Source organism: Delphinapterus leucas, chromosome 1, assembly GCF_059928025.1.
Source record: "Delphinapterus leucas isolate spDelLeu-1000000601 "Yukka" chromosome 1, BTC_Dleu_Yukka2, whole genome shotgun sequence".
NCBI lineage: Eukaryota > Metazoa > Chordata > Mammalia > Artiodactyla > Monodontidae > Delphinapterus > Delphinapterus leucas.
The window spans coordinates 158,705,369-158,725,949 of NC_143129.1; the positions used below are offsets into that span (position 1 = coordinate 158,705,369).

The window sequence follows — 20,581 nt, forward strand, 5'->3', positions numbered from 1 at the left end:
AATTGGGGGAGTTTTTTTTTTTTAATTAATTTTTATAGCTGATTTACAATGTTGTGTTACTTTCTGCTGTACAGCAAAGTGAATCAGTTATACATATACATATATCCACTCTTTTTCAGATTTTTTTTTCCCATATAGGTCACTACAGGGTATTGAGTAGAGTTCCCTGTGCTATACTGTAGGTTCTTATTAGATATCTATTTTATATATAGTGGTGTGTACATGTCAATTCCAATCTCCCAATTTATCTCTCCCTCCCCCCTTCCCTCTTGGTAAGAGCCCACCTGCTACGCACATAAGAATCTGGTGTAACTTCAAGGTAAAGCTCAACGCTTTGTGCTGAAGCAGGAGGAAAGTATGTAGTTCAACGTACAGGTGTAGGTTACACTAAATGCTGGTGTGCACGGAGCTGGCCTGTCAGGTTCAGAAGTAGTTTAAAAAACACTCATTTTCATTTTAAGAATCAGTGGAAATGGATATCTTGAGGGTCTCCTGAATTTAAATCCATTTTGACTCAACTGAGAGATATAAACAGGAAACTGGGGGGCGGGGGCCCTCAATGTGAAGTTTACACACTGGCAAATCTGAATCAAACCAACTTTGGTAAATTCCTTGTGGCTGATGCAGAATCCCTGTAACAGTTTGTTTAAACACACAGAGCAGGGAGCTGCCTCTCTGACAAGCAGAGACACAGGCTCTTTCAGACTTTCTTTCTAGGGGAGCCGTAGAAGGGTACCATGAGCTGAAGGCACACACAGGTGCAGGACCCAACGGCTTTGCCCTCCACGCAGCCCAGATCTCGCCCCTCACCTTGTGGGCATCCATGAGGTTCATGACGAGGTCCAGGTCCCCGTGCACAGGCTGGTCCTCAGCCAGCTGCGGCTCTACCTTGTACAACCAGTCCACCAAGGCCTGCAGAGCGTCCATGAACTGGCCCGAAAACAGCAGGGCCTCCTCCAACTTGTGCTGCCTGAGAAAAGCACACAAACTTCACTGGTTTTAGAGGTTCTTTTATGAATGGCTCACAATTCTGACCACTGAACAGGAATACTGCTTGAACTTTATCTAGAGAGGGACTGCTGTGTTAGAACAGTTAGAAATACTGTAAAAAGTGACTAAGAGATGTTTAGACATTTTAAATTAAACCACTCTCTAAAATGGATTAAGCATAGTGCAGGAGACCGGTGTAGATGCCCTTCTGGCATTTTAGAGTCCAACTGCTATGCACACAGTATGCTATGCACACCCTACAACCCAAGGTCTTTTTATTTACATTACACCACCCCAGTAGAGGGTGGTGGTTCTATTAATGATTTGGAGCCAGGAGTTCAACTCCTAACTCTCCACCAGTTGTGAGACTCTGGCTGTCTCTTTGAACCTCAGTCACTTCATCTGAAAAACGGGGAGTACAAATAACACAGAGGTATCATAATGCTTACATAGCATAGCTGGTACAAGTGGATAAAAGTACAACTTTTAGAACCAAATCTCAGCTCTGCTGCTTAGTAGCTGAGTGAGCATGGGGGAGTTAAGAAACCTCTTTGTGACCATTTCCTCATCTGTAAAATGGGAAGAACAGTACCCACACCTCAGCGGTTGTTGTGAGGGTTAATGAGCCTCAAGACGGTTAAATGAGATACTACATTGGAGGCTTTGTACAGTGTCTGACACAAGAGACACTCAGTGAGACAGCTACTGGCATTACAAATTTGTGATTTACATGTATTTAGAGTTACAGATCTTCTTTTACTGTTGGCCTGATTTTATAGGCTTCTCTCTTTGTAATACAGTAAGGTTCAAGTTTAAAATATGATAATTTTAATATATTTGATTCAAATTATTTCATAACTCTCACTGAATTAACTGGAGATAGCAAGATGCTACTGTTACTGATACATTAGCTTTATTACCACTTTCTAGAATCCTGTCACTGTCTCCTGGTTACTTTGGGGATAACACACAGATCCACGAAAGGGACATTTCACACTCACCTCTCCACAGACTTGCCACAAACAGTATCCCATTTGTCTCTGACTTCTCCCAGTAAGTTGTCAAGTTTCTGAGTGTCATCAGGAAGCAAAGTCTTTTCTTTCAGTGCCCTGCCTGTTCTAATTGTGGTATCATACACAGGCTGTTTGCCACCAAGAGTTTTCTGGAACTCCTGTTCTCAAAAAGATTAAAAAAAAAAAAAAAACCACGCTAAAAGTCAGATGACATCGAGTTTTCAGGTGGGTAACCAGAAATAGTATGAATGTCACTACTTCTTGAACTAAAATTAACAACAGCTTACCCTGAAGAAATTTATAAGGTTTTGTCTGTGCCACATACAGCAGTGCATGACTATTTCTAAAAGCCCACAGTTTTAGCTGGTTACTCCCACAGTCACTTTGTTTGAACTCTTATTAAATGAGCAATTGTCATAGTTCGACACTGTCCAGATACAAAATGGCTCTATGATCTTGGCCGTTTAACATTAACCGATTAGTTTTCTTTTGACTAGTTCTGTGTTTTTATCAAGCTACAATCATCAGTGAACACCAAGCTTAGGACCTAAGAGCAATGAACTGCTGTACCTTATGCTTTGAGAGCTGAAGTTTAATTTTGTCTGGGTCGTTGGATATCTCCAGTTCTGAGTCCAGGTGACTCTCTGCATCTTCTAGCCAGTCAATCAGTTTTTTCCAAGCTTCATGGAACTAAAATTATGTAAGAAATACGTTATAACAGGAATGAATATGCACACTACACAGCACTTTTATGTGAACCAATGCGGAGACTCAAAACATGCAGCCCAAGGTTGTCCAGTAAATTAGTATCTTTCTTTTATAACTTACTTGTTTTGCCCGCTTTCTGGCATCATCCAGCAATCGTCCTCTTTCAATAGATCGCTGGACAACCTTCTCCCATCGAGACTGGACGCTAACCAGCAAATTTTTGATCAGAACAACGTCCTGTTTCTGGCTAAGGAACTTTAACTGATTCCCGGTTTGATCCAGCTCAATGATCTGGTCTCGATGAGCATTTACTTCATTAGCAAACACCTGAGGGGAAAATATTGCTCTTTTTAAACTGGAGATAAGATCAAGGAGCATCACTTTCAATTGGCGCTTTCAAAGGGAAGGCAGCATCGTAATGCCATTGTTACCTTGTGCTCCTCTATCTGGGAAAGGACGGTGTTTAGAATCAGGCTGGGAGGAGAAGCGATGTTTAAACTCTGCTCTGCTAGAGTGAGCCAGTTGATAAATTCTTGCAGGGAATTCTGGAATTCTGTTGCCAGGTTGAGGGCCTCTTCCAGCTTTGACTAAATTTTAAGTAACACACACACACACAGAGAAAAGTGCCAAATTCAAGAATTATAGTTTTAAGGACAAAGGCGTGAATTGTACACCAAATGAAATGACTTCTAAGAAGGAAGCCTCATTTAATCAACCTCCAAACATGCCCTGTTTGCAAAGAAGGGGACATTTTAGTGCTAGTGTTTGAAACTGAAACAACTGTGCTTGGAAAAGGAAAGAGCACAGTTTGCAGCTAAGTTGCTTTCTCTGCCATTCCCCACTTCCTGAGACATTAAAGAACAGGAATAAAGGCATTCAAGCCATTCAGCAAATGTAAGTGAACAGACCCTTTAGTGGTGACAGCTGCAGGATCTGCAACCTACTTTGGGCAAAGTCTCAGTTTCCTTTAATGTCCTTTTTGTGGCATAAAACAACTAAATGAAAAGCACTTGACTGTGAAGATGACGGTCACTGCAGTGCTCTCTATTTGAATATGTTTTCAGAAAATATGGCACTTGAAAATGTCTGAGTCTGAAACTTATGCTTATGCTACAGCAACAAAGGTAATAAAAGCCAGAACATTTCAAACAAAAATGTGACAATTTACATAGATGTAAATTTTTAGTCATTATGATCTAAATCAGAATGACAAAAAAGAGTGGCTCATTCAGGGTGTGTGCTACTCTCCACGAGTACATCCCAGTTCCACAGTCTACAAGCTCCATCCTCAGAGACCTCTACCCCGAACATCTGGGTGATAGCCTCTGACCCTGGCCCGTCTACTAGGCAGGCAAAGTGGAATAATGACAGGTTGTTAAAAATGAATATATGCAAAATATTCACTGAAAGAAACTCCAGAAGTACACTAAAAATGTTCATTGCCGTTAAATGGGCTGTGTATTCTTTCTACTTTCCTCTTGGTATATTCAGGTTACTTCTGTAACCTAAAAAACACTGTGATGAATGTTATAAAAATGCATAGACCCAGTCTAAACAAGTTCAGTGGACAAAGGAAATCTACCTCAAATCTATCATAGAAATGCTTAGCAATAAATATATTGCAAGTTCCTACATGGCAGGAAATCTTTCCACATCATTTTATCTATATAGTCTTCAACAGGGCTTAAATAATTTTAGCGATCCTGGAATGTAATGTTCTTACAAAATCAGAAATAACTATCATTGACAGCTAGCCTTTGCTCGATCAATTCACCAACTAAAGTTGACCCCTTAACAACATGGGTTTAGGGGTGTCGATCCTCCGAGAAGCTGGAAATCCGTGTGTAACTTTAAAGTCTGCCCTCCACATCCACGGTTCTGAATCCAAAGATGCATCCAACTAGGGATCATGTAGTACTGTAGATATACTTAGTGAAGAAAAAAATCCTGCATACAAGCAGACTTGCGCAGTTCAAACCCATGTTGTTCAAGGGTCAAAACTATATTCCTTGAGGCAACTTGTTCCACTGTGGCAAAACCCTCTAGAAACTACTTGATTTTGAGCCAGAATCTACCTTGGTTTCTTTAATTAGTCTTAGCTCTACATTCAGCAGGAATTATAGACAAGACCCTGTCCAAGAATTAGAACACAGCCATACACTCAGGTCCTCTGCCCACTCTTCATGTAACGAAGTTACCAGACCCCACACTAGAGGGACCCTAGGAAATTAATGCTTCTCTCAAAATGTTCATTTATATGTGTGAAGATGTGGTTTACTTCCTTCTGCACATTAAAGTTCATGATGACAGAGTTCATGCCTTTATTGTTTTCCACTGTACACCTAGCACAGTGCCCGGTACATACATGCTTAACGACTACTTGTTCAATGGATGTGGCCAATGGATTTGGACACATAGTTTACCGTTTCAGCTGCCCAGCACAGAAACTCTATGCAGAGTGATATTCTAGAACTCTGTACTCATAAAAAACAATGTTTGGGGGCAAATGCCTTGATCTCTGATCACTTTTCGTTTGAGGAGAATTTGATTTTTTGAGGAAGAGTAAGAAGAGGACATACAATTTACTGCTCTTGAGTTTTAGTAACTAGACATCAAATTCCGTGTGAGGAATAATTAGTGATACTCCCTGCATGCTGTTCCCAACCTCCCAACTCCAACAAAACCTATTTTTAAGTCCATCACTGAGCAGTAACAGGCAGTGATGCCTTAACTGGTAGATGCAGAAAAGGAATGCAGTATTATAAGAGCAAGTATCGGCAGAAACTGTCAGCATCAATGCAATTTGACATGGATGGAAAATAGAAATGTAATGGCAGAAAAGATGGCTTGATTTAGCACAAAGCCAGTTCTGAGGATATCAGTTCTGCTAGCTTGCTACAATATAATGAAAAATCTTCCATGGAAACTAGATGATAATTGCATGTAATCATTAAGCAAACTACTCAAACAGTAATCAAACTGAATTTTGTGGTGATACCTTTCTTTCTTCCATCTTACTGCTGACCACATGCCACTTCTGTTCCAAGAGTGCTACGCTCTGTTCTGTCTTTGAGCCAGATCCAGAATCATCACGGCTGAGAAGCATGAGCCTGCCCTTGTCAAGCAGTTGATTGTAAGTCTCTTCCTTGGCTTTGAGCTGGGAATAGAGTTCCTATAAGGGCAAGAAAGATATCAGTAATGCCAATTCCCTGAAAGACACCCACACAGATTTACAAGCACAGTTTGGAAAAGCCAAGGAAGGTCTCATTTTGATTAAAATCCTTTCTTTTGGATTCAATTCAACTGCTGAACAATAAGGAAATGAAACCCACCATTCTTCCTTAATATAAAAATAATTTTGTCACCAACAGAATTTTTAAGGATCAGAGATCACAAAAATAGCCCCCAATAATTTATTTCTCCTTTTCCTGAGGGATATGCCTAGAAATTATGTTGCCCCTTGTTCTCAGACACTTTCTGCAAATACTGTCAGCTTCTATTGGATTTCCCTAAATCCCCCCTCAAGTAGGTTTTTCCTTTAATTTTTTGGCTGCTCCATGCGGCATGCGGGATCTTAGTTTCCCAACCAGGGATCGAACACTCGGACTCTGTAGTGGAAGCACAAAGTCTTCACCACTGGACCGCCAGGGAAGTCCCAGCAGTCTTTTTCTTAAATACAACCTTATCTGTGTCACTATTTGTCTTGATGCTCTCACCTTCACATCAATATTCTTGTGCCAGTCAATCTGATTAACTCAAAATCTGCCAGCTCCCCAGGGCATTTCTGGTTCACTCTTTCCTGTTGCTGCCTATCGCAGGGTGTTAAAAGCCTGTACCTAAGCAGCAATCCCCAAGTACTATATTGTCAGTAAAAATGCACTACTTTGTAGACTCCCAACTACATATATCTCTGTGAATTCGGAAAGGAGATACTGAAAATGGGATGCTTATGCTCAGTTTCAAGAAATCTGTTACCATATGTGTATCAAGCTGCTCCCTAGCCGTTTCAGGAAGTCCTCCTGTGGGCTTCGATGCAGAAAGTTGGGTCTCCATTCTAGTCAGTTCCAAGAGGAAATCTTCAATTTCACTATGGAAACCCTGCGCCTTTTGAGAAAAGACATTAGCAAGGTCAGTAGTCAATTCTAGTTTCAAAAGTAAACTTTCTAAATGACCACATGAGGAATCTCTTTGAGGGAGGAATTTTAGGCTGCTTTCATGCAGGGTTGTTCTGTTGCTGGATGATTATGGGGCCAATGTATTTACCTATTTTCAGAATTGAGCAGAATCCTTCAGACCTCACTGTAACAGAGATGCCTGATATAACCTGATGAACTGACTGACTAAGGTACTGTTGAATAGGGATACGGAGGGACCTGACTTGATCCAAAAAATAACTAAATCTGTGAACAAGGTTCGTTACAGCAAAGATCTACTAACTTTGAATAGTAGATAGAGGGACTGGACCACAAACTAATCCAAAAAGAATGACCCAATTAAAGGTTGTTCTTTCCAGACAAGTCCAGCACAGAACTGACCCTCAAGGCAGAGGGGGTTCTACCCCAAACTGCTTTTCTTTTGTCGACTTAGATGGACTTCCTTCTGAACGCTGTCATGTGCACAGCCCCACCCACCTAACCTGGACAGTGCATGTACCTGCTGCAGCGTCGACTGAAGCTGCTGCTCCCTCTCCTCTGTTTTTTGTAACACTGACTCCCAGCACTGGTTCATGGTTTCTAAACGGCTCCTTAAGCTGCTGGCATCATCTCCAGCGCTAGATTCAAGAAGCTCATTGCCAGCTTTGTTGACTGTTTCCACTGTGGCTTGATGGGCCAGGACATCATTTTTTAGAACCTAAAAAATGTTGAACAACATAATTTACCTCTCTAGGTATCATTAAGCCTGGCTCTCTAAGGTACACACAACATCAAAAGGTACAGAAACATCAAAAAGCTTCTGATGGCAATATCTGGTCTCAAACCAATAGGCTTAGAGATGAAAAATGAAAATACTTACGTGGTGCTTTGCGAGCTCAACTTCAATGACTTTTGGGTCTCCACTTATTGGTCTCTGAGCATCTAGCAACTCTTCAGTGTGAGTCAACCAACTCATTAGCTCCTCTAAGGCGTGCTGGAACTGGCCAAGGGCCAAGAGAGCACCTTCTAGCTTATGCTACTCAGAAAATGATTTAAAGGGAACGTTTGTTAGGAAATTAGAAAACAGTAGATAGTAGTCCACTTTATGTACTCTACCATTTGCCTTACCTGTCTGTGAGCAATTTTCTCACCCAGGTTCTCCCAGAGGTGTTTAAGTTCCGTCATTGGTTCTCGTATAATGTCTCTGTCTGTTTCATCAGTAGCTTTCTTTAACATCAGTTCACCCTGGTGATTGAGCTTCTCCATCTCAATTTGCTGTTGGTAAACTTCCACTTTGAACTCCTGTCAAAGACATAGTGAATGTTAACATCAAACCAAGTCTTTAAAAATGAAAAAGAAGCAACCCTTCTTCAAAAACCCTTCCCAGGTACAAACCTTCATTTCATTTAACTGATCTTTAACAGTGTTGAGGTCAGTGCCGACAGGGGGCATTGTGCAGAGTTTAATCACAGTGTTATCTAGCCAGTCAAACATAGCCTAAAATAAACATACAAATAAACAGTCAAAAAACAAAACCATGAGGACTTGGGAGACAATTAGCATGATCTCTGCTAATACAAGCAGAGATAAATCAAAGTATCAATACTTTGTGCTGTTTGTGCTCTGAGGTTGGGGGCAGAAACAAGGGATAATGATCTTTATTTCAGTAATATGGGGACTTAAGGATGAAGCCAACATGACTGGAATAATGTCCAAAATAAACTACTATTTCTTATGGCCAGCTAGCAAGCCCACAATGTGCTGAAGCTACCGTGCTGTGCTGTGCTTTGAGATAACCTGGGTTGGGACCTCTAGCAAGCAATGCCTTTGACAGCAAGGCCAGCTTTACTCTACAGCCACTGTGAGGATAGATAATATGATGAAAAACACGGCAAGAAGACCAGAAATTTGGATGTCAGAGCTTTTCTTGCTACAAGTGGGAAACTTTGGCTAGAAATAAAGAAATAGCCTGTCTTTGGTTCGAGAATGTTGCAGTCCTGTGAAGATGACCGACTCACGCTGGACTCAGAATATGACAGAAACCACGGGGGGCTTCCCTGGTGGCGCAGTGGTTGGGAGTCCGCCTGCTGATGCAGGGGGTGCGGGTTCATGCCCCAGTTCGGGAAGATCCCGCGTGCCGCGGAGCGGCTGGGCCCGTGAGCCATGGCCCCTGGGCCTGCGTGTACGGAGCCTGTAGTCCGCGACGGGAGAGGCCGTGGCAGTGAGAGGCCCGCGTACCGCAAAAAGGAAAAAAAAAAAAAAAAAAAAAGACCACGGAACCTGTGTTTCCGTGGTGGTCACCTCGTGGCCTCTCACCTGAAGAGTGTCCTGATACTGCACAGCGGCTTGCATGGCATCCTCAAGCTTTTCCAGTCTCTCTCTCCATGTTTTGTTTAAGTTCTCCCAGGCATTATTCATCTAGGGTAAAAACAGGGGATCAGACTCTCCAATTAATCCCACTCTTAGTTTGAGTCCAGTAACGTTTTGTCTGAACCCCTTGTCCACTTCTCCACACCTCATCAATGCTCTTCTTCACTTCCGGCTTCTCAGTTTCTCCACAGGCAAAAATCAAATCTGCTCCAAGGATTCGAATAAACTCCAATTCCTCATGCAGACCATCTGTCTCTTCCTTAATAGTCTACATGTAAATGAACAGAACATAAGCCAAAACAGAAAGCAGAAGAGAACTTCCCAAACTTTGCAAATGTAATTTATACCCCCATCGACAGCAGACGTTGAACAGAACGGTCAATTTCATTAAAGTCTTCCAGTGTTCTTAATATTTCACTCGTCTAAATAGTGAAGCGTCAGAGTCTGGTTATTTTTCTTATATATACATCAAATATACTTTTATATATTAACAATAAATACATAAAACAGTCTGAGAAAGGTGCAATGAGCTTCAATAATTTACCAAAGGTCCAAGGAGATTATAATCTACAACCAGAAGTCTATTACAGAGAAGAAAATTAACTAGGATAAAATAATAGAGTACAAAAGTCACATATCTAAGAGCTGGGAGAGGAGCATAATAGGAATGCTAGGCTATATAATCTCAAAGAAAGTCAGTTCTGTGCCAGATCCTAAAACATGGTTCATGGACTGGCAATGACAGGGGTGGGGAGGTGGAAATGGCTGAAGTAAAAGAAAGATATGAGTGATAAGAGAGAGAATATAGAACAGCAAGACAGTCTTGCCTTGGGCTAAATGGACAAAATGAGGTGAGAAATGCATTTAGTAAAAACTAGGATCCCCAAAAAGGCTAGAAAAAGGCGTGTGGAGGTAACAATTGTTATTTCTGGATGATGAGTCCAGAATTTATTTTTTCTACTTTCTATTTTTCTACAGTAAATAAATTTACTCGAGAAATAAGTACACCAAAGAGAAGACTAAATTCAGAAATGAAAGCAAAACTGGATTTTTAAAGCACATGCTACTAATATGAATTAAGTTTAAAACTGATGACAGAATTACTTTTGTGTGATGGAGCTGCTCTATATCATGACCAGTGGAGGTTGTATGTACCTATACAAAGTGGTAAAACTTGTACATTAAAAAAAGAAAAAGCTATAATGAGCAGGCATTTTTTTTCTAGTGTAAAGACATACTATTAAGCTTAAAAACAAAAAAAACTTTTAAGGCACTCAGCCTGGCTAAGCAGTTAACACAACATAGTTGGATACAGTGCTTCCCCATAGGACAGACACATGAGAGAAGGGGTTTTGTTTCTTACCTCGGCGGCTTCAACCTGTTGTTTGATAATGGATGGGTCAATGCCAGGGCTTTCCAAGTCATGGACGATGTCCTGGGTGTCTTTGATGGTGGTGAGGAGAGCTGCCATGTCATACCAGAACTTCTCTGCTAGTTCAAGGACATCAAGGAATTTAATTTCTCGCTCTTCAGCCCGAGCTTTGATGTCCTCCCAGAAGAATACCATTTGATCCAATTTGTCCTGGATTTCTGAGGGGTACAGAAGAGTGAACAGGCCTTTTCTAAGGACTTAAAATCAGCCTCATCAGGTATTAGATCTAATCCTATTTTCACTGAAATTATCCTTAAAAGGCTCTAAAAATGTATAACTGAAGGATAGTTTTCTATCTTAGCTTTATTATTAATTATTTCTATATTCTCATTTATCACTTACGTTGGTCTCCCACATAAAGAGATCACAGAGGTAATCTGGAAATGAGTTATCATCTACTATAAAAGTACTGCTAAGATACTTATAAAGGGGCTGAAATGAGAACTCTGTTTCCAGTCTTCTGTGTTGAACCTGCTATGTTTCCCATGGAAAGTGTTATAAAAGGTAGTTATGTTCTACCCACTACTGGTACTGCAGTTTCCTCGTATTAGGGGGTAAAGGAGCATTTGTTTCCTGGTCTGGGAATCTAACTACCAATTGTAACCTTATTTCAATGGGGAGATGTGTTCTGAATTCTAAATGGCTTCGTGGAATACTCATTACTTGGGAACTGCCTTTGCATTCAATGAAATACATCTGGTGGGATGCTGGAGGTAACCACAGCCTAGAATTTATTCTATCGACTTTTTAAAAATGGTTAGATTAATCAAGCACCTTTTGCAGCCAGATCCTTGTCAGCTCCCTGAGATCGCCCAATGAGCTCTTCTCCACGGCGCTTCAGGGCCTCAAAGGAAGGCTGCAGTTTTTCCAGCTCCACAGTGGCACTCTTGTTGTCACTGATGCACTCTCTGATCTTGTCTACTTCAGCAGGGATCAGTGGTGGCATACGCAGGCGAGAGGAAAGATTCTCCAGAGTCTCCAACATGGGCTCAATTTTATCATGGAACTAAACAAATATTGGACCATTAGCCGTCACAGCAGTACTTCGTCACACTTCTGGGGTAAATGTTAGGGATTAAGGCCAGTGTATAAATCTGTTTAGGATAAAACCTATGCTCAGCCTAGCCCCATGGCTGTCAAGTGTTGGGTTTGTCTAAAAAACTGTTTTGGGCATAGTACCCCAGAGCTGGCCCATCAGAAAAAGTAAATGTTTAAGAATCAAAAAGCTATTACTTACTATACGAAAAATCAACTCAAATCCTTAATGCTGCCACAATACTTCCCCAATTCCAACTAACGTGATGAGAAAGGGACAAGACTATGAAACCAGTGAGAGTCAGTGTGTCAACATCTCAGATGACAGTTGCATGCAACAGAGTAGACCAAGAAGTTAGATGCCCTCCACCAACTGTATAAATGGATGGGGAACTCAATATGCTACATGACTTGGAGTTTAAAAGTATCATGGCATGCAGTTTGACAACCCACCAGTGTAACAGTAAGAAACTAAAATGTCGGCATGATGAAAGATAATTAGGGAAGGCCAAATCTAACCTTATTCCGAGAGAACTACTGCCCTTTCCACTTTTCTGGTACTTTGAACAACATATCTATAATTGTAAAATTTTAATTTGTAATATGAAGCAGAGAGGGGACAAAAGGGAGCAAAACAGACAAGTCTGCCCCCTAAAGCCAACTCTGGATCCATTAATTAGAATAACGCTTACCAACTGTTAAATGTCCTATAGGAAATAACATGGTAAACAAACAAAATCCCTTCCCATCACTCCCTCACTTCTAGGTTCTGCCCCAAATGAAACTGGCATAATAAACTGCGTTAATAAAATTCATTCCACTAAAGTTAAGGGAAGTTTCCTTATAAATAATCCTCTCAATTCTCAGCTTCATAAGAACACCCTAATCCCAAGGGGGTGGGTACCTTACCTCTGTAATCTGTAATGGTGGGCGCGGTCAACACAACAATGAAATGTGACGATGTGGGGAAGACAGGAGCAGGCAGCAACAACACAAAGTAACACATTCCACAATGTGAGTGAGAGATGGGACGGAAGGTGGGGGGGGAAAAACTTGAGTAAGTACAAATATTAACCAAGAATATTGACCAAACATAGGAATAAATTACCCAGACATAACAGTAATATATTAGTTGGAAAGTATGTAGTTACATGCTTTAAACTCCACTGCTGGTGGTTTGTTTCTCCTTGACTCTACCTTCTCCCTAGTCAAGCGTCTTTCTCTGAACTAGGAGCTAGCTGGTGGCCTCGTGAATAGGAAAACGAATGTGCTGTCTAAATCTCGAAAGCCACAGGCCCAATAGGAATCTGACTTCTTGAGGCATTTGTTGCTTCAAGATGAATTTACCCAAAATCATCCCTGCTAAAGGATTATCACAATACAAAATTTTCAAGGAAACCATCAACAGGCAATATATACCAGCCAAGATGCATTTCACCCTTCTTATAGTTGTCAGTATAACCAATGCTCCCTGGAATAAAAATGCAGACAGGCAAAGGCTCCCAGTCTCCTGATAATGTATCACCAGCATACTAGTCTGGACATTCCTGAGCACAGGGGCATACTGATACAGAGCCTCTTGCTTAGACTAAAGGACAGTTGAAGGTTATATGAGTTTAAGGCACACACATACCTGAGCTGACTGGGAAATAGCCTCGTCCAGAGCCAGGGCCCGCTGGCGCACCTCCTCTTTAATTTGGGCATACGTATTTTCTGCTTTCTGGTATTTTTCTTGCACCATTTCCCCCTCTTCAGGGTTTAACTCCTTTAGTTGAGGGCCTATCTTTAGCAGCTTATCGATATGAGGTTTGTGTTCAGCAATGGATTCCCTTAGTTGCTATGCAAAGAAATATGGATTAAAATAAAATGAGCCTTCTTATACCAGTTTGTTTGTTTAAATACTTTGATCAGAGCTCATACCAAATGAACAAACTGAGTTAGTAAAACCCAGCAAGTCCCAACATCTCACCGTTTATGGAGAGAATAAAATCTAAGTCTTGGACTCTGACTCTAAATCTCTTCAGTTTCAAAAGCCAGTTCACATGTTCCGCCACCCAGGAAACTTCCCAGAAATCGACTCTCACTCTCACCCTCCAATACAAATGTATTCCACTGTCTTCTGTACTTGTAAATACTTCTCTGTACTCCACTGTAGTTTGCATGATTTAATGTCTGTCTCCCTGCCCAGACTGGGAGACACTAAGCAGGACCAGCTACAAACAGCAACATTTCTGGTAATCCAACCGCTCCTTGACTATACTGCTGGCTACTTCCAGTTTACATCCTTCCTCTTACAGGAATACAGAGATGGCAATAAACATGAGTCATATACCACAAATAAAATAAACATTAAAAAAACTATCTTTAATGGTAACAGCATCAGTTGAAGTGTCTACAAATTTCCCTTTCATCTCAACTCTAGGCAGCAAATGCTTTCTGATACTCCTGAGTGAAGGCTCTCACTCCAGCTAGGGCCTAACCACAAGGAAAGGGCCACCCAACCACAACCAAGTAACACCCCACTGTCACTGGGAAGATTTTAAACTCCCTTGATTTTTACGTGGTGCTTTGTTTACGTCTGCAATACCCAGGTTCCTGACATCTCCATAATCTTTTTTTTTTTTTTTTTGCGGTACGCGGGCCTCTCACTGCTGTGGCCTCTCCCGTTGCGGAGCTCAGGCTCCGGATGCGCAGGCTCAGTGGCCATGGCTCACAGGCCCAGCCGCTCAGCGGCATGTGGGATCTTCCCGGACCAGGGCATGAACCCGTGTCCCCTGCATTGGCAGGCAGGCTCTCAACCACTGTGCCACCAGGGAAGCCCCATAATCTTATTCTTTAACTGATTCATATTAAAGGACAAAGGAAATAATTCAGATATGTATTTTTACTGTGCAAAAAAAAATTCTAACTGGTTAAGAATTAATTTCATAACATTTACTTATACTCAGTAGGTACTAATAAACAGGCTGTTTTTGAATAAATTGTAGAGCCCATTTTCAGTTCTGTGATTAAATGAAACTCGGCATGCTCCTTACCCTCATTTCCTCTTGTTGCTGCCTGAGCTGCTCATGATCAATAGCCGGAGGAGGTAACTGTGCTATTAGTGTCCGAGTTTCCTCAATCCAGGGGCTGAGCTCCTCATATGTTTCCCAAAACTGGTTCACCAAGACCTGTGCCCGTTCTAGGCGGGCGTAACGCTCTGAATTGAGCAGACTAATGGCTTCGTACTGTTGTATTAGAGACTCTGTCTTTTCCTGTGAACAACAAAAAAAAGTAAGCATTATTATCATGATGAACCCTTCTTTAAAGTAAATATATATAGGTGTGTATATATATACACTAAAAAGTTTAAAGGAATACACACTAAAATGCTAAAAAATATGGATTAATCTAGTAAGATTACAAGTGATTTTTATTTTCTTTATACTCAACTGAATTTTTCTATCATACATATACATAATTTTATAATTTTTAAACTATGAAAGTAGTTTCACAAACAGTAAAATGGCACAAGCACAACACACCAAAATTAACCTTTTAGTGAATACCTTTTACAACTTCAGATACAGCACTACTGTAATAGGCCAGTTTGACTGAATCTCTCAGGGGCTAAGATGGGTATTTGCTCATCAAGTTTCATTTGTCTTTTTCCCTCTGATAAAAGTCTCCACAAACCTGGCATTTACGCTTTATATGTTTAGGATGAGCAGCTCAATTTATGAAGACTTCTGAGGAAACAGTGGTTACCCATACCCTTTATAAAAAACAAAACTGGTGTACAAATGGACTCTGTTGGTCAATTCTTTTAGAAATGGGTAATGATTTTTTAGAAGGACCTGAAGCAGGAATTAATATCTGCACACGGTTCTGAAAAACGTTATCTACCTGGAAAGGTAACTCAAAGATAACTCATTAGGGACTGAGGGTGAGTAGCAATGCCTCTGTTATAAAGAAGATGGATTTGCAGTGTATTTCACATTATACAGTACGGCTGTTTAGACAGCTGCGAACACAGGGTTAGGAGCCTCAATGCCCCAGAACATCAAGCTGGACTTAAGTTATCACTACCAGTAACAGAGGGAAAAGAAAACTTCTTAAACTGTCATTTCACAATTGTACTTCTAATTCACCATGATCAAGATAAGAACAATATGGTGAATAAATAAATGTAGTTTACCTGTAATATAGCTTTTTGCTCCTCCCCACATGTGCCAAAGATTTCACCACGATGACTGAATAGTTCGTCCATGGAATCTTTGTGTCGAATGATGTCAATGGAGAAAGCCTTTGAAAAGTAAGTCAAGAAATATAAGAAGCCCGCGCCTGTGTTAGTGAAAAGTTAGACATACCCTATGAAAAATTCTTTGCTTTAAAAAAGCCACACCAAAAACTGTTCTTATAAAGTTTGACACTTTGCCTATCCACACAACTTCAATGCTTATCTTTTAGTAGCTCACAAGAATATCTTCCCTCCTGAAAACCAGGAAGAAAATTGCTAACTACTCTTCCCTGGATTAATGGGCCTATTTCTACCCTTTTCACAAAGCAAAAAATCTCTTCCTCATCCTAACCAAGTATTTATATAATTAGTCTCTACCCACCATCATGACACTGACTCATTCTACCTTACCTGGGATAGTCAGAAACTCTCTGCTAGTCACTCTTAAGAGACTGATGATTCTGCTAGCTCAGGACACAGTGAATACGTCACTTACCTTCTGTACCTGCAGCTGAGCTGTGGTCTGGTCCTGTTCCAAGCGGATTGGACCCAGCGCCATCAGTTTCCGTTTTGTTTCAGCAACCCAAGCTAGCTCTGCATCAGCAGCTTGCTCATACTAGCAGACACATTGAAGAAAAATGGACTTATTACAGCCAACGTCCTCCTTCTGAGAATTCTAATTTATTCAACATAGAAAGGCCTAGATTTTCAGTAATACAGTTTACATCTCACAAAGTAAAGCCAAAATTGGTGAGAATTTCATAAAATCACAAATCAAGATGCAGACAATTTAGAGTTGATTATACTTCAACAAATATGAGTTGATCTTATTTCAACTTCTTTAGAAAGACGTTACAGAACCCAGTGAGTGGTTCTACAGCTAGAAACAACCATGGAAACCAAGACTCTTCAAAAGAAATACACTTTCTAATGAGAGTACTTTTTTGAGGCTGTGCTCTTTTTCTGCCAATCCTCTTTCCTACCCATGCTCTAAACAGTAGCAGTCATGTGTTTAAATACAAACTAACATGGCGGCAGATGGCTGAGTCAAGTTAACTTGAAGTACTTGCTCAGCTGAAGAACCCTAAGGCCCCAGAAGAACACCAAACCTTTAAATGGAATGCAATAACGTATGCAATGCCATCAACAAACACAAAACCTAGGAACATGTTCTATGTGACCATTGTTTAATGAGGTCCCTCAATCTTTTACCTCTTCCTCGTCAACGTTGCCAAATTACACTAATACTTAAAGGAAAGTGAGTTCCCAAGCGTGATAAATTTCACACTGAAATATCTGGCCAGGATGAGAGATATTAATTAAGACATAACAGGAATGCACTTGGCATCAGAGCAAACTTCTCTGTGGTTCAGAAAGCATTTGCTTATCACTATGAACTCAAGGAGTCATGTTATATTAATTTATTTTTCGCACCATGGCACATTAATAGGTGCATATCCAGCTACAAAGAAAAGCAAATAACTTTTCCCAGAAAGTAGGAAGGAAAAAGGATCGAGGGAAATATGACACCTGTGTTTACTTGGGAGGGTTCTATTTTGGATGGCTCTGCTATTTTGGTTAGCATATTTGATAGTAATTATAGTTCTTGGTTCTGTCCCCTTTTCCATCTAATGCTAAAACTGCTGATTATGTCAAACTAAGATTGTGATGCACTTGGACCTTTCGGATCTACATATTATCTACCCCCATCACCACCTGCCTCTTAGCAGGGCAGTAGCAAGGAAAGGGCTCACACACTCTCTTCTCCAAGCTCTTTTCTGCTCAAAGCGGTCAAGTATTTTTGGTCAAACCTAGATCCATCCTCACTTACCTTTACCTAATCAGTTCCCACCACTGAAATGATTCGTTGCATCAGATTTAGCTTGATCTCATTTATTCCTATTCCTGAGCCCGTATTTATGTGGGTCATAGTTTTGTACTTCACACTGCCTAAAATATTAACGCAGAGGTGTTTATAAAGATTACCTGTTGTGATCTCTGAATAGCAGCATCGATTTCATCCACCCTTTGTCCAACAGTGTCACTGACCAGCTTGTACTGCTCATTGGCATCAGACACAAGTTTATCCAGCCCTTCTCTGGCTCTCCAGGGCACCAGCTCTAAGAGAGCACGGCTCACCTCATTCACTGTGTCCAACACCAGCCTGTGCTCCATGACCTCCTTCTTTAGCTCCTAAAGAGGGAAAAAAGTTTTCAGGCCATCCCTTGCTAAATTAAGCACATTAGCAGCTGTGCTGGGTGGAAAGTGCTCTCTCTACCACACATCCCAGCAGGGTTCTGACCTCCTTCCTTCACTTATTTATTTTTTTTCTTGTCTCAGATTTTTCAATCACTCCACAGCCTGACTTCAGGCTTAGCCGCTTAGAACTGTCTGCAAGACTTCTCGAGCCAGACTGTCTCTGGGTAACATGGATGGTGCTTTTTGCTTTTTTTCTCCTTATTTCAGTAGAAATGATAAATAATGCTTTAATCATAGGTATTTACCTCAACAAGTACCTACACAGTATTTCTGCACATCTAGAACTGCACTAGATCCTGCAGGAGAATCAAACATAACCATGAAGTACTCTTTTAGAGAATGAACTATGACAGTAAATTCTAAAATGTTGCATATAAAGCAAGCTTCTTACGGTTTTTTAACAGTTTTTTAAAACATTAATTTTATTTATTTATTTTTGGCTGCGTTGGGTCTTCATTGCTGTGCGCAGGCTTTCTCTAGTTGCAGCGAGCGGGGGCTACTCTTTGTTGTAGTGTGCGGGCTTCTCACTGCGGTGGCTTCTCTTGTTGCAGAGCACGGGCTCTAGGTGCGCGAGCTTCAGTAGTTGTGGCTTGCAGGCTCAGTAGTTGTGGGCTTAGCTGCTCCACGGCATGTGGGATCTTCTTGGACCGGGGCTCGAACCCGTGTCTCCTGCATTGGCAGGTGGATTCTTAACCACTGCGCCATCAGGGAAGCCCTTCCTAGGGTTTTGAGAGTCAATCTTTTCTTCAGACCATAACAAGTGCTCTTATATAGGTCTGTATATCAAATTTTATTTTCCAAGAATAAACAAAAAATGAGGCAGGCAGAAATTTTTGGTTTACACTTAAGGTATAGATAGTTTGTATTAAACACAAGAATTTGAACTTAAGTATTCTAAGAGGAAAAATTTTTTCCCTTTACAGTGTGAAATGACAGCTCACCTTCTGCCTTTGCTGAAACTGGGGTATTTGCTCCCCTGTGGGAGACTGTCCTCCACTGGCTGCCAGCTCCTCCTCCACTCCCCTCAGCCACCAGGTCAGTTCCTCATGCGTGGACTGGAACTTGGCGGCCAGCTGCCGAGCTTGCTCTAAGGTTCTGAGGGCCTTGGAGCTAGTGAGTGTTATGTCTGCATAGCGAGTCTTTATGCCATCCAGTTTCTCTTGGATAAGCAATACCTCTTCACCTGTGGGAGACAGCACACAATTATTCACATTTAATAGGATATGAGGGAGCCCTCTTAACCCCCTTTCTTCAAATCAGAGCTCAACTTTTATAGATGCTCTCTCCCTATGGCAGTGGTTTCACCTAGCATCCCACACTAAGGGAGGTGGGAAATACACCTTCAATCAATAGAAGAAGTGACTTCTGAGATTATTAAGATCTGAGTTTGACTGCAGGTGTTCCTACACATTCTCAGCACCTTTCAGTAAATGCTGGCATTCACCATATTGGAGGGCAGGGGGAGCCTTCATCTATAACCAGATCTGAGACAACAGTGTTTTAGTTTTCAAAAATTGAGCAGGAAATAGGAACCCAAGCTGCCCGTCACTTGGGAGCACGTGGTAATACAATCTTAGTGAGTACTAAGCTCCTCCTATCTGCAAAGAGAAGTGGCTACTGCAGGGTGCTGATGTAATTGTGGGACCACAGAGGTGCTAAGAGATGCACTTTTCAAAGTACCTGTGGTTTGTTTTAGAAGAGCCTGGCCATTTTTAATAGCTTGATCTACATTCTTCTTTCTATTAACAATTTCTTCATTTAAAGCCTGAAAGGAAAGAATACCATTAATCCTAAAACTATGGCACAACAAAGGGAAAGAAATGTGAGCCCTTTAAGAGACCAAACTTCAAGTAAAGAGATCAATACCAGTTCAGTTTAAACATGAGATATTTGATTCCTTCATTTTCTCTTTGGTTACCCCCTTCTTTAATTACTCAAAACAATGAAATCAGCTACTTATAGGCAAACTTTCCTTTGATGAGAAGAGATTTAGGACTAAATCCACTTTACTAATCTATTGGTACCAAACGTGAACCCAAGAAAGGTAGAAGTAGAATTCAGCAAAAATGTCTACTATGTCCAAAATAAAGAATAAGGCGGAAAGTTCAACAGAAGAAAGTCAGCAAGAACGGGCTGACTTAAATCAGGATCCTGGTTAAAAACTCTCAATATCTGAAGTCAACGAAGCAGAAGAATCTAAGATTATTAAAACCAAAAAACTGCTTTGCTGATTTTTACCATCCCCAAGGAAATGTCACAAAAACGAAAACAAAAAGGGGCAAATTGTTGTTTCTACTCAGATGACACAGAATCCCTGGAATTTGAGTATATAAATTCTAGAACCATTAAAAAACCCTAGGCACTCTATTTAGGTAATCTGGTTTTGTTACAGAACATTCTTTCACATAACTGCTCAAGTGGA

At 40.9% G+C, this 20,581-nt stretch overlaps 1 protein-coding gene across 18 annotated transcripts in view; it reads right to left on the minus strand.

Annotated features, from left to right (window-relative positions):
* MACF1 (microtubule actin crosslinking factor 1) overlaps nt 1-20,581 on the minus strand; it is a 327,589-nt gene that overhangs the window by 27,960 nt on the left and 279,048 nt on the right. For all 18 annotated transcript variants that reach the window (XM_089895612.1, XM_089895677.1, XM_089895649.1 and 15 more), the window contains 22 exons: nt 19,840-19,924; nt 19,101-19,342; nt 17,887-18,093; nt 16,397-16,516; nt 15,859-15,966; nt 14,717-14,935; nt 13,315-13,518; nt 11,421-11,652; nt 10,578-10,804; nt 9,360-9,482; nt 9,161-9,262; nt 8,240-8,341; nt 7,973-8,146; nt 7,725-7,880; nt 7,365-7,562; nt 6,687-6,815; nt 5,710-5,883; nt 3,143-3,298; nt 2,832-3,038; nt 2,574-2,693; nt 1,992-2,161; nt 811-970 (listed from right to left, as the gene is read on the minus strand). In XM_089895612.1, the coding sequence (XP_089751738.1) occupies nt 811-970; nt 1,992-2,161; nt 2,574-2,693; nt 2,832-3,038; nt 3,143-3,298; nt 5,710-5,883; nt 6,687-6,815; nt 7,365-7,562; nt 7,725-7,880; nt 7,973-8,146; nt 8,240-8,341; nt 9,161-9,262; nt 9,360-9,482; nt 10,578-10,804; nt 11,421-11,652; nt 13,315-13,518; nt 14,717-14,935; nt 15,859-15,966; nt 16,397-16,516; nt 17,887-18,093; nt 19,101-19,342; nt 19,840-19,924 (3,615 nt within the window). The remainder of the gene's footprint in view (nt 1-810; nt 971-1,991; nt 2,162-2,573; nt 2,694-2,831; nt 3,039-3,142; nt 3,299-5,709; nt 5,884-6,686; nt 6,816-7,364; nt 7,563-7,724; nt 7,881-7,972; nt 8,147-8,239; nt 8,342-9,160; nt 9,263-9,359; nt 9,483-10,577; nt 10,805-11,420; nt 11,653-13,314; nt 13,519-14,716; nt 14,936-15,858; nt 15,967-16,396; nt 16,517-17,886; nt 18,094-19,100; nt 19,343-19,839; nt 19,925-20,581) is intronic.